This window comes from Tursiops truncatus, chromosome 2 (genome assembly GCF_011762595.2).
Source record: "Tursiops truncatus isolate mTurTru1 chromosome 2, mTurTru1.mat.Y, whole genome shotgun sequence".
Taxonomy (NCBI): domain Eukaryota; kingdom Metazoa; phylum Chordata; class Mammalia; order Artiodactyla; family Delphinidae; genus Tursiops; species Tursiops truncatus.
Window position 1 is genome coordinate 105757652 of NC_047035.1, and position 13840 is coordinate 105771491.

Here is a 13840-nt window from a genome sequence, read left to right on the forward strand (position 1 = left end):
AGCCCTTTCTCCCAGGACCACATGCTCATTCTGACATGCCTGAGCAAATGAACACATTGCCCAGGGCCTTCAAAAGGTCTGGGTTTAAGCACCAAGGGTGTAACCCCTTCCCCAGTCCCCTGCACAATTTCCCACCATCATTCAAGGACATAAAAGCCATGCACTAGTTCTCAAATTCATTCACACGTTCACATGGTCACTCATTCATGTATGCTAAGTGCCCACTTGGCTGCCCTTCCAGGGTAGATGACACGTTATTGTCAACTGCCCTGCTCTTTAATTCCATCACTGGATCCGCTGGCTCCTCAAAGGGCGGTGGCGGTGGGCAGTCACAACTGTATCACTTTAGTTAGTTTCCTCCTGGCCTAGTAGAGCTGCATCCCGTACCAGGCATCCTGGGGCTGTTCAAGAAAGGCTCCTATTAGCGTGTTACACTTTAAGCCAGCTACGGAGAAGGAGGAAGCATAGTGCTAAAGGATGGACACCAGGGACCCTGTAGTGAGGGAACACAGTGAGAGACCAAGGATGACAGAACCAATAAACACAGGAGCTTTCACCTCAGGGGGCTGCTATACCCACGTGGCCCTCTGCTCTGTCATTTCCAAGCAAAGCCCAGTGTGAAGGAATGTTTCTGATGAGTCAAAAAGCTGTCAGAGTGAAACTAGTCTGAAAGCTCATTCTCGCTTCATCAAAGCTCCAATAACAAAAGCAGCCCATGCACTGATTCCTGAATTGGCTTTATTTCTCTGCATAAGGAACCCTGCACAGGCAATTCAAATTAAAACAAAATAAATATATGAATATTCATGTAAAACTGTCCTTTCTAATGAACAATTATACACAATGTACAATTTCATGTTCACTGGGTGGGTTTACAAAAATGTACCATTCCCAACTAAAAATGCACCGAAATGGTTCCATGCAAACTTATCAAAAGTGACCACAAATATGGAGGGAAAACCTGACTTAGAGCACTTTGTCTTTTTTTTGTACAATCACAGAAAAATAAAAACATCTAATTTCTTTGTTACATTTAGAGTAACTAAATGTGGCCACTGTTTATAATGTCGGTTTATGTTCCTAAAACATCTATTAGTTACCATAAAAGTGTATCAGCATTAAGTTGGAAGTGAGCATTATCGAGAAGAAGGAGGGGCGACGGCACCCTGGGTGGTCAGTAGTCAGTGTCGGAGCCCTCAGCGTTGTCCACGTTTCGCGAGAGCATGTAGTTGTCCATGTCGATTGAGCGGCAGTTGTTGATGGCGTAGCGCAGGCGCTCAGCCATGACCAGCTGGCTGGAGTAGGGCGGCAGTCTCAGCTGGAAGAAGCAGGTCTGTGAGGTAGGCAGACTGTCGTAAGGCTGTGGAGAGAGAGACCCAGAGCCATGACTGCAGCACTGGGGTATCATGGGAGGAGCAGGGCTGCTCATCACCACCACCCCCAAAGTCAGGAAAGCACTTCTCCCTGCCTTCAGGTGGGCTCCACGGACATGACTGACTGCACGGCCACCTGGAGAGCAAGCAGAGACTTGGCAGTGGAAGGAAGAGTGCAGGCTCTGGTGTCCTGTGGCCATCTAGCTTTTGGCGAAGATGCTTCTTTCCTCTCCTCACTCCTCCAAAGCCCTCATGTGTGAAATGAGAATGAGCCCTGACTGACAGGGTTACCTTTCACCAAGAGGGTGCAAACTTGAAGCTGCTACAGGGATTCCCCCAACAGAGCCAGTGAAATGGAAGGAACAACTGTGAGGGAGTCACCACACTCCTCCTCCCCTCACCGTCCTCCTAGTGAGCCTTCTGCCATCCTTCACCTGCCATGGCCACCAGCACACCGCTCAGATGAGGAAGGAGCAGTTAATGAAATCCCAGCCCAGCCCTTTAACCGATGGTGATGCAGTCGTTTAAAATGATAATTATGAAGATTAGCAGCAAAACAGAAAAGTGCTGGAGATAGACTGTTAGGTGGAAAAAGCAGAATACAAAGTTCTAAATGCGTCATGCAAAAATGCATATGCTCGATGAATTACACAAAGGTGAAAGGTGAAAATGGCTACCAGTAGGAGGGACAGGATTCCTGTCCCTCCCCGCAAACACTGTCCTGCCTTGCAAACACAACTATTTTCCAAACTATCTGTAATGATAATGATTTACACTGTTTTTATAATTTTTTTAAAAATGAGTTTTTAAAAAAGAACCTGCCCTCTCTTTCTCGTTGAACTCCTTGAAACCAGCCCTCCTCCTCCTCGGAACTCGCCATCAGGTGAGTGCATTGCCGAGAGGTGGCAGATGGAGGGCCCAGAAGCTTAGCTGTGCCAGAGCCAGTGATGAATGCAGAAAACCCTCAACCCACAAAGACATTAAAGGGGAATGTCAACAGGTGGCTCTGATTTGGAAACTAGAGAAATGGTTGAAAAGTCACAAAGCAGAGACCCATAGTGGTCAGTTTTCTGAGGCTAAAATCCCTCAGGCAGGGGATTAATAGTGGATTAACTCCTGGGATGGCCGCGTAGCCCAGGACAGATACAAGGCAAGGCTTTTTTCCAGAGCTGAAGAGAAGCAAACCATTTCCTCCTCCCCATCTTTCTCTGAAGCAACAAAACAGATTTACAACTTATAGTTTCTGGCAAGTCCCATCGAAAATTTACAGAAAGGCTCTTTTCATAGCCTTTCCTGTGCATGGCCTCTCCAGCAAGCCCAGGAGTGGAGCCCAGGCAGGCAGCCTCAGGAGGCAGCAGGGGAGGGATGGCTTTGACTACGGCAACTTTGAAGGGGTAGTTACAGGAAAAACACCAGAAGGGCAGAGACTGAAACCTGATGAAACTGGTAGGATGGGCCCTTGAGTGAGAAGGTCCTACCTTCCTTACTGTTTCCGGAATAAACACCATGGGCCCTGCTCAGGGGACTGCCCAGCTCACGGCGGGTGGAGGAGGAGAAAGAGGGAACACAGACACGTCTAACTTAATGTTAGGTTCGAGGAGTGTACCAAGTGTCCAGGAGATGGATATAAGAAGATCTAAGTCTGCCTGGAGGAATAGTCAGGAGGCATAGGAAAGCATCCAGGAGGGCTTTCTGGAGGAGATGACATTGGTATTGGGGTTAAACGGTGAGTAATTGCTTGCCAGGCATAGATGGAAAGGGATGGGAGGAGAACTTACTAAAGCAGTGGGAATAGCCTGCACAAAGGCAGAGACATTTAAAAACAGTGTGACCTTGGGAGTTCCCTGGTGTCTTAGTGATTAAGATCCCAGGCTTTCACTGCCGTGGCCAGGGTTCAATCCCTGGTTGGGGAACTCAGATCCTGCAAGCCATGTGGTGCGGCCAAAACAAATCTCCCAAAACAAACAAAAAAAACACCCCAAAATAAAAAACAGTGTGGTCTGTCAGGAGAAAGGCAAGCAGCCCATGATGGCCAGAACATGATAAGCATCAAGAGGTGATATCAGAAGGCGGGGCAGAGGCCAGACTGTGGAGGTGTTGAAGACTGCTAAGGTGGCTGGCGTTTATCCTGGAGTCAACACAAGGGGCCACTGAACGGTGTGAAAGGACAAGAGTGACGTGGTTAGAGAGGTGCTTGAGAAAGATGACTCTGGCAGCAGTGTGCATTTAAGCCTCTAAGCCCTTTTATTCCTAAGCCATCTGTCAAAACAGCAGCTGGGCTGGAGCTCTGCAGCAGGGACCTTTCATCAGGCTGCAGGGAAGCTGCACTGCCTGCTCCGTGATGCACGCCACGCACGTAGCCACAGAGCACGTTACTGCTGCTCCCTGTGTCTTCACGTTCCTTCTGGAGCATGTGCACCAGTTAATGGTTAGTATCTTCATGAAAACAAATAAACAAGACCGTGTCCCAGTGCAGAAGTCACACAACGAAAAGGCATAGGAAATATGAGGCAGAGGCAACATGGTGACACTTCTGCCAAGCTTAGCTTTCATTCAGGAAGTTACTGGAAGATTCAGTGAAGGTTGTTGGTTGTAGTGTGCTTTCTACATCCATTTAGGACTTTTTTAAAAAAAATTAATTTATTTATCTTTAATTTTATTTATTTATTTATGGCTGTGTTGGGTCTTCGTTTCTGTGCAAGGCCTCTCTCTAGTTGTGGCAAGCGGGGGCCACTCTTCATCACGGTGCACGGGCCTCTCACTATCGCGGCCTCTCGTTGCGGAGCACAGGCTCCAGACGTGCAGGCTCAGTAATTGTGGCTCACGGGCCTAGTTGCTCTGCGGCATGTGGGATCTTTCCAGACCAGGGCTCGAACCCGTGTCCCCTGCATTGGCGGGCAGATTCTCAAGCACTGCGCCACCAGGGAAGCCCCATTTAGGACTTTTTAAAATTGAAGTTATGTGATGTTTCTAAACAAGTTTTTGTGCTTGATTTTTTTAAAAAGTCTGGAAATTCCAAGCATTAATCCTGAATTGGCAGGCCTACTTGAAGCCGAACATGCAAGCATCAAGGAAGCAATAAAGGCACACATTACCAAGGAAGAAAAAACATCTTACTTACTCTATCAACCTTCATGATCTGAAATCTCTGAGAAATATCTGCAGTGTTGGCTGGTAGTCGAGATCTTCCAGACACAAACCTCATGAAAAGCACCCGCTCCTCGTTGGAGAACTCCTCCAGCGTGTGCCAGAACCACTGCACCAGCTGATGTTGCTCATCCACCTCCCGGTACCGCACCACCTTCTTCAAGACTTCTACAGAGATCTCGGGCATCCCGCACACCATCTGCTCCAGCTGCTTTGCTGTGAGGAGGGACAGCAGCGGCACAGGGACGATCCAGGACATCCCTTCTCGGACCGCGGCCACCTGCTCCCAGGAGAGGTTGTTCATTCAATGTGTGCGCATAGACTGGGCACCCACGGTGGACCCAATTGGGCCGGGCACCTCGTGCGTGCTCGTCTTCTCCCAGGCCCTCTACTTGTCCCTCAGAACTGGCATGACTGCACACGGCCCAACCTCCTTGCCTCTGACCCTATGTTAGAACTTCTCCCTGCCTGTAGGACTCATACACTCCTTCCTGTCCCAGTTCAAGTCAATCCAGGAGCCCACCTTCCCTGCCCCACAAAATCCCAGCCCACTGGGGCCTTCCCTAATGCCAACCACACTCCTAACCACACACGGCCATGGGCTGTTAAACTGTGCTATGTGGGATACTTTGTCTTCTCATCAGGGTAAGAAGCTCTTGGAGGATGGGTCTAGAGCTTCTACTGTTTTTGTAATTTATATTTTCTTTTGAAAACAGTTATATCCTTTTTGTAAAAATCATTTGTGCTGATTGTAAAAGAAAAAAAAAAGTACAAAGAAGAAAGTAAAACTGAGACATCCTTTTGTAGGAAGGCTGCAAAAAGGACAGAAAAATTGATCAGGAGATGGGTTCTGTATCCCAGCTCCACCACTTCTTTTACTTTAATTTTCTGATCTGAAAAATAAGGTAAATAATTGCTGCTCCCATGATTATGACAGGTATTTTAAATGAGTCTGTGTGACTGGGCAGTTAGCCCCTGTTAGCACAGTGCAGAGAACAGGTCAGTCAGGGAATGCCGAAGGGGTGCTGCCAGAGGCCGCCACACAGTCTGTTTGGCAAAACCCCTCCAAGGCTGTGCAGTAGTGCATACTCTACACACAGACCCATCACTGTTCCAGGTTTCTTTCATAAATAACTTCTCCACTCTTGGCCAATTCAAAACCATCTACCACAAACAAGACCAAACCAGAGAACCTGAACAGGAGCCACACCTCGAGGAAGGCCCTGGAGTTATGATTGTACCAGGTTGTCATGCCCAGGGCTAAGGAACGGAGTGGCAGTGAGGGCAGTCTCTACTGACAGTAAAGGGAACACCCCAGCCAAAGTCTGCCAAAAAACAAGCTGTTTGCCTGGAAGGATAAAAACCAAAAGCTGTCTGGAAAAAAAAAGGCTGAGGTACAGGGATGGCTGCTTGGGTCAGGGACAACTGGGGACAGCTATGGGAAGAATACAGGGTTCTAAGAGACAAGGAGGAAGTGAAAAGAGGAAGATGGCCTTGTTACCCAGAAAGCAACAAAGCCAGGGCAGAGCACAGCTGATGGACAGCAGGTCAATCTGACCTTCATAGGAAAGGCCAGCACAAGAGCCTGGACACCACAGTTAAACCTGGTTTGCGATCCTGGCTTTGCCTTGGGCACATCACTTCACTTCTCTGGACTCCATGCATTCATTTGTGAAATGGTGATAGTAATTTCTCTCTCTCAGAGTAACTATGTGAAAAGCCACACATGCGGGTGCCTGGTACCACATCTGGCATGCAGAAAGTGATCAGGAAATTTTGGGTCAGTTATTCAGTCTGTAAGGAGTAAACATATTCAAGAACTAGAGACAAACCCTAAGCCCTGGCTGTGTAAACAACATTGCTGACAGGATCCACCCTTACTAAGCTAAAGGGTATAGTTTTCTGACTGGACTTGGCCCAAAGTCAGAGTCAAAGAAGGAACCAGGAGTGAAGGGTGTAGAATATATACACTTCAAATTACTACACAGCCTCAGAGCCTGCATCTAGCTCCTGAGAAGAATCCAACACATTCTGCAAATAAGGTATTACTGAAGTGGCTATGAAGGATTGTATAACCAAAACCACCACTTCTGGACACAATATTCATTTCTGTGGTCACTTACCATACTCCCATCATTTATTAAATGCTTACTACATATCAGCATAGAACAAGACTATATAAGTTATATATACGAAATACATTTTTCATTCAATGTCTCACACACTAATTGAAGAAAAAAGACCCAAACTCTGCCTAATTCTTAGACCACAACACAGAAGTATGTGATATCTTGAGGAATTTCTAGGTAACAAGGAAGATATGTACAGACCTGGAGGCAAGTCTGTCCAGAGAGGAAGGAGATGCATTCTCAGCTGGGGCCTGAAGGACTGCAGCAGGAGGGGGAAAGAAGCACTCACGTGGGATTGCAAGGCCAGTGTTTATGGGTTCATTCACATGGACCCCGACTGACCAAGCTGGAGTGGGACACTGGGTTGGGGGGCAGTAAGAAATGAAGACAAACAGGACAGAGGAAGAGTGAGAGTGAGAAGGCAGGCTCTGAAGGCCTGGGGGAGGGTTTGGCCTCAATCCTACCAGTGACCAATTCAGGGCTCACCTAAGGCCTTGAGTGAGGCGACAGCAGGCCCTGAGATTACGCCTGAAAAGTCTCTGAAAAGGGACTGAAATATATTGGGTTGGCCAAAAAGTCTTCCATAACATCTTATGGAAAAACCCGAACGAACTTTTTGGCCAACCCAATAGATGCTGATTAAGCAACACAGTGAATTCATATGCCAAAATTCAGCAAAAACCAGACAGCTCCTGCTTGGAGACAAATGCAAACATTCATATGCACCTCCCAAAATGTTTCATCTCACCTGTCGGTCCATTTCATGAAGTCGATATTCAATGGCCCTCTCCACATACTCCTTCCTATTAGAAAACGTGAGTGGGATACTATTTCCACCAGGGATTATAGGAACCATTTTGCCATCAGCGCTCTGGCCAACAAAAGAATCAAGAGGAATCATCTGAGAATAGAAGAAAAAAGAATTTTTACTCCATGGTAGAAATGACCACAAAAAGTATGTTACACACAAATACAGAAAAACATTAACAATATCAAAAATTTTAAGGCTGAAAACAAGGCAACTGAGATAACTGATCAGGCTACTTGATCAGCAGAGGGTGCTGACTCATCTGGTTGTAATTAAAAATGAGGTTGAATCTCTCTGCCTCCAAATCAGGTTTGATGAACTCTGGTCATCCCAGGCCTCCTCTCCACCTGGGTTCTCTCTGTCCTTCACTCTAGCAGGCAGAGAATGGATTAAAGGAGAAGGAGCAGAAGCTGGGTGCTGGAGCTGACTCTCTTAGCAGTTATTTAAACTGCTGGGTTGAGCTGCTAAGCGCAGCAACGGCATATGGCATGGGTCAGCCAGACAGCAAATGGAAGGCCATACCTGAGCTTTACAGAGAAAAATTCTAGTCAACACCAACAGAAACATGAACCAGGCAGGACTTATTTACCTCATGGAAACTCTCCTCGGTAATCCCACTGTCTTCAATGTGAAGAATGCTGTTGAGAGTCTGCACGTAGAGCAGATCCACCTCCTCCAGGTCTTCCAGGGTGAGTGGGACGCAGCACAGCTGCTTCCACACCAGAGGGGCTAAGTGGAGGTCCAGAGGCTTCTTTGTGCGAATGGCAACCCCCATTAAAATTCCCAAGAACTTAAACTGCATTAAGTGTTCATCGAGGCAGGCAGAAGGGTTAAAAAGGAACCTGCAGAATTAAAGGAACTATTTCAAACAAGGCTGTCCTCATTTTTATTAGAAATAAGTTATCAAACGGCTATAGCATTAGTCTAGACCTGTGCTGTCCAATATGGCAGTCATTAGCCGCATGTGGCTATTTAAATTAATTCAATAAAATCTAAAATTCAGCTCCTATAACCACATTTCAGGCGCTCAGTAGCCACATATGGCCTATCGCTATTGTTCTGGACAGCACAGGGACCATATTTTGAATTATTTTTAGAAGAACCATAAGAGGGTAAGTGAATGATCTATCAGTCCTTAAGCTACGTGCTCAAGGGTGCCCTATTTCCTAAAATCATTTCATTTATCATTTACAAGTCCATGAAGCAGGATCCAAAATTCAAACTTCGACAAATAAAGGAATAATACATAATTGCAAATACTAACTGCTGTGATTGGACAGCATATCAAAGGTTTTCAATGAATTTTAATTCGTTGAGGGAAGGCCATGTAGGCCTTCAGAAACACAAAAGAAGTCTGGTTTCAATATCAAGTCTGCACTTCCTCTAACCCTCTATATTATCATTGAGTTGATCTCATAATAAATAACAAGTCATGATGTAAGTGTCTTTCCTATGTGTGAAAAGAGAACAGTAGCAGTTCCTACTCCTTAGATCTATCATGAGGATTCAATGGGATAATCCATGTAAAACACTTAGTACAGTGCCTGGCATATAGTAAGCACTCAATAAATTTGAATTATTATTATAGACATTCAATAACACTTGCTGACTGCCCTTACCTGTCTCTATTGTAACCCACTTCTGCGGTAGCATTGGGAGAGGGTATAAGAAGGTCAACAATACCAGTTTCAAGTTCCTGTAGAAGAAAGAAAAACAATTTCTTAGAAATGACAATCAAATGCATCAAGAAAACGAAACAATTAACATTAAAAATCATACTGAAAAGAGAATATTGAGGAATTTACAATGCTATATGACAACCAGCCATCTCTATAATTATTTTTGTGGTTGTAATTTAAAATGAATTTAGGAGGCTCCCCCATGTGCAGAACTAAGACGAAAAAGTCAATCCAGGGCACGAGTTGGGGTATCTGTGAGCAGAGTACAGTGATATTCAAATAAACTTAGTAAATGATTACAGGATTTATCAGAAAAATCCTGATACTAGGCAAAGCTGGAAGGGTCAGAGCTGATCTGGAAGCAAAGCTGCCACTGTAGATCTTAAAATATGAACTGGTTCAAACTCTTTTTAATTAATTAATTAATTTTTGGCCGCCATGGGCCTTCGTTGCTGTGCACGGGCTTCTTATTGTGTGGCTTCTCTTGTCGCGGGGCACGGGCTCTAGGCGTGCAGGCTTCAGTAGTTGCAGCACGTGGGCTCAGTAGTTGCGGCACACAGGCCCTAGAGAACACAGGCTTCAGCAGCTGCGGCACGTGGGCTCAGTAGTTGTGGCTCGCGGGCCCTAGAGTGCATGCTGAGTAGTTGTGGTGCACGGGCTTAGTTGCTCCGTGGCATGTGGGATCTTCCCAGACCAGGGCTCGAACCCATGTCCCCTGCATTGGCAGGCAGATTCTTAACCAGTGCGCCACCAGGGAAGCCCTGGTTCAAAATCTTAAGCCTTGTTTTTCTAATTTCTGCCAGTAGCCTGGCAGTTCTACTTTGTTCTAAAAGCACCAAAATAAATGGGAGCACATGGGTGGTCCTGGATTTGTCTGTTACATAAGTGTAAATATGTGTCATTGTTTCCTCTGCCAGTGTTACACAGCACAACAGATGGTGAGTCATTGGTAGATGGCGAAGCACTGGCACTTACTCAGTAAGGTATCTTCACAAAGCATTTCACAAACCTTTGCGGTAATTCGCCTATACATCATTAACAGCATAACTTTACGTAAGGATTACAAATGCATCCTTGCTTACATTTATAAAAACATGCCAGAGTAATCACTGGAAACAGTAAAACAGCCACCACCTGAGTGGACAACTCAGCAGGGGACACTGCATGAATATACCTGGCACATCTCTGTGATCGTGTCATCGAACACGCCTCCAGCATCATCAGCCCCTTCTCCAACCAGCTTAACTTTCCAGGCTCGGGATGGCAGACGGAGGTCTGATGCATTCAGTTTAACTACTTGTCTTGCTATTTGAACAAAGATGGGCTTACACTTCCTTCCTCTTTAAAATAAAGGGAAAACATAATGAAATACAATGCTCTCAAATCACCACAAAAGTCACTTGAAGATATTTTCCCACCAGTGAATGAACAGGCCAGCTTAACAACAGCCAAACACTGTGCTGGGCCCACTGTAACCACACTGGGTACTGATGTAAAATACTATTACTATCCTACTTTACAAATGAGGAAGCTAAGGCTTCCTCACAGAGATCAGTTAGTAGTAAGTCCACCTCACAAAATGCTAGTTAATGAAACATATACACATATACATAATATGCTAACCTGGTTGATATCCTCTTTACAGTAATTTGAGGTCCATAGTTTTTGCCTTGAACCATGGTTTTTCCTATAGAGCGCACCATTGGGAGGGTGTAGACTCTTGGGGCTAACAAAGGTCGGAGCTGTCCCTGCACGATGCCCCATGTTCCAGCATTATAATGAGACGTACTATTCTGTAACAGAAAGTAAGCTTAGCAGAAATGGTACAATCTAAGGCTTAAAAGAAATAACACATCTCACTTTTACAAATGCACTTCAAAAGCATAAATCTGGGTATTAGCCATTATTAGCAACCTTTTCAAAATATTTTTTCTGGTAAAGTATGATTATTATTTTTAAAAACCTAGAAGATACAGAAAAGGACACACACACAAGCACACAAATAAAATCATCCATAATCCTATCATATGGAGGCGGCCCCATTAACGCTTTCATCTATTTCCTTCCAGGTTCCTTCCTTTTCACATTTTCGAGATCATACTATTTATTCAGTTTTCTACTGCTTTTCTCACCTCACTTTACACCATAAACATTTCTCTCACTAATTACAACAGGTTGCTAACACTCTTGCTTAGTGCCGCACAGTATTCTGTTGCCTGGTTGATTATCTATTTCTAACAATGATTTCTCAAACCTCTCATATGCCATGACTGGTTACCCAAAGGATTTTTGACTAACAGTTTGACAAACTAACACACATTTTGGCAGGCATGCCTACACATCAAACAAACAAACAAACATAGCCAGCTTGCTTTCTTCCTAAATTATCAGACTGTTCTACAAAGACAAGCAAATCAGCCAAATTTACTTTCTCTCCCCCACCTATCCCTCCACAGGGTATGCTCATTGGTAAGCTCATCTGTAAGGAGAGCAAGAAGTCTCCAAAATTTCTCAGACTCACTTACATAAGCACCTTGACTGTGGTGCTAACACCTTTGTGTGCTTAAGTTTTAAAATCATATTCTGGAGTTCGTAGAAAATACATGCTTAGCCTTTAGCCATTCATACTTCCTTGAACTTTGGACAAACCGAAACACAGAAGGAAGACCACTGCGTGTTCAACAGCTTGATAACCTATATCTGGACTGTCCTTAACCCAGCAATAAAAGGGGAACAGAACTGGTGCCTTTTCTACATCTCTTGGGGGCTGAGAGTAAAAAGCATTAGCTACGCAAGAATTTTCTGAAGGCTGAGAAAGAGGCCCTGGGACCTGGTAAGCACATCACAGGCACTGCTTTCCAAGCCACCGTTTTACCTGATTGTTGGGGCTGAGGTTCAGCAGCCTCCAGGATGAGTACATGAGGTCAGAGAAGTGGTAAAGCAGCCGGAGCCTGGCCCTCGCGGTGTGAATGCTCACCTCCCTCAGCGCCCCATACTGGGGGGGCACTGCATCGGGCAGGCCCAGCTGCAGAGGCACCGACACACCTGCCCAGAACACAAATGCACACTTGTAAAGGAAAATGCATTGTTTTCATCATGTTTAGTGTTTTGAACAATTTCAAACACACATGGAAGTTGCAAGTATATAATGAACACCCATTCCCACCACTTAAATACTAAAATTAATATTTTGCTATATACGCTTTATCACTTATTTATCAATTCCTCTATTCACCATCCATTCATCTTAATCTTTTGATGCACCAGTGTTGGTTTGTAAAACATCTTTTTAATTTATCATTATGGAAACTTGCTTTTTTTTTTTTCTCCTTTAATTTAGTTACCCATTTAACTATGGGACTTAAAACAGTTCCTGCACAAAAAAACTCCAAACAATAAAATCCAAATTCATTCTTTCATATTCAACAACTGTCATCTTCATAATAACACAAGGTGTGGGCCAGGACCAGGTAGGCAGTTCTGAAAATGGAAATGGGCAACTCAGCAGAGCCACCTCCCACACTTACTAGGGATCTGACAGAAAGTGAACATGACAGAATGAAAGATAGGAGTAGATGATTCAGGAAGGCTTTATACTGCAAGGATAAGAGCTCTGCAGAGCAGAAACGACAAGGACTGTATCCATGGTTATCATCTTATAGAAACACACAAAAGACTAAGAATAAGATACTCAGCTTATTTGAGTTTCCTGCAAATAAAGATTTGTACAGCTCAATTCTCAGAGGTATTTCCCTACTATTAGTTAAAGCTAACATTTATTGAGTACTTTTACGTGCCTGGCACTGTTCTAAGAGCTTCACATGAATTGATTCATTTACTCCTACAGTTCTTTACAATAGGTGCTATTACTACCCTTGCTTTGCAGACAAGGAAACTGAGCCTCAGGGTCACTCAGCTCCTAAGTGGAGGAGCCAGGATTGAACCTGAGCAATGTGGTTCCTGAGTCTGAACCTTCAGCCACCATGCTGTATGGTCTCTGTCCTGAAGTGGAAGGGAAATCCCACTGGAAGCTAAAGAGGCCCCTGAGTACCTGAAATTGTCAGTGGGCCGGCAGCACTGCTCATTCTGGGCTCTGTTAACCAGAAACCATCTCTTGCTTGTTTGGAATCTACTTGGCAGTCCTACCTTGCTCTCTCAGGGTATGTAAGAGAAAACAATCTCTATGGGGAGTCTTTCCCAAGGACCTGTGGCTAAAAGTAGAGGGCTTCACAAAAAGGGATGAGAATACGGAGCTCTCAGGCACAAGGTCACTTCAGGGAAGTTCTAGTGCCTCAGATACCAGAGGATGGTTTTAGAAAGGACTTGAGGGCCTAGGAAAGAAATAGACCAAATATGAAGAAATGCATAAGGGTAAGTATCATACTTAAGGCAATGGTTACATTTGTGGGGAACAAAAGATGGATCCGATCAGGGAGAGTACACAGTAGGGTGTTAGGTACACAAATACGCATTTTATTTCCTTTATATCTTTTTGTAGACCTATGAGGATTTCATAATAAATTAAAAGCAAAACACACAAAAGGTAGAAACAGCCCATCAGTCCTGCTGTATACACTGGAGTAAAATGGCAACAATTTTTTTTTGTTCTTCTGCTGTGCCAATGTATAGACAACATCATGTTTCAAATGGCTGACTAGGGTGAAGAAGTTGACAAGTGGTCTCCGGGCTTTTCACCTTTATTCC

General features: G+C 44.7%; 1 protein-coding gene across 7 annotated transcripts in view; it reads right to left on the bottom strand.

Annotated features, from left to right (window-relative positions):
• Positions 1–718: 718 nt before the first annotated feature.
• The window catches only part of HERC1 (HECT and RLD domain containing E3 ubiquitin protein ligase family member 1), a 220530-nt gene continuing 207408 nt past the window's right edge, over positions 719–13840 (bottom strand). For all 7 annotated transcript variants that reach the window (XM_073801133.1, XM_073801132.1, XM_073801130.1 and 4 more), the window contains 8 exons: positions 12012–12181; positions 10760–10929; positions 10311–10476; positions 9077–9153; positions 8047–8299; positions 7398–7550; positions 4495–4800; positions 719–1360 (listed from right to left, as the gene is read on the bottom strand). In XM_073801133.1, the coding sequence (XP_073657234.1) occupies positions 1175–1360; positions 4495–4800; positions 7398–7550; positions 8047–8299; positions 9077–9153; positions 10311–10476; positions 10760–10929; positions 12012–12181 (1481 nt within the window). In that variant the 3' untranslated portion in view covers positions 719–1174. The remainder of the gene's footprint in view (positions 1361–4494; positions 4801–7397; positions 7551–8046; positions 8300–9076; positions 9154–10310; positions 10477–10759; positions 10930–12011; positions 12182–13840) is intronic.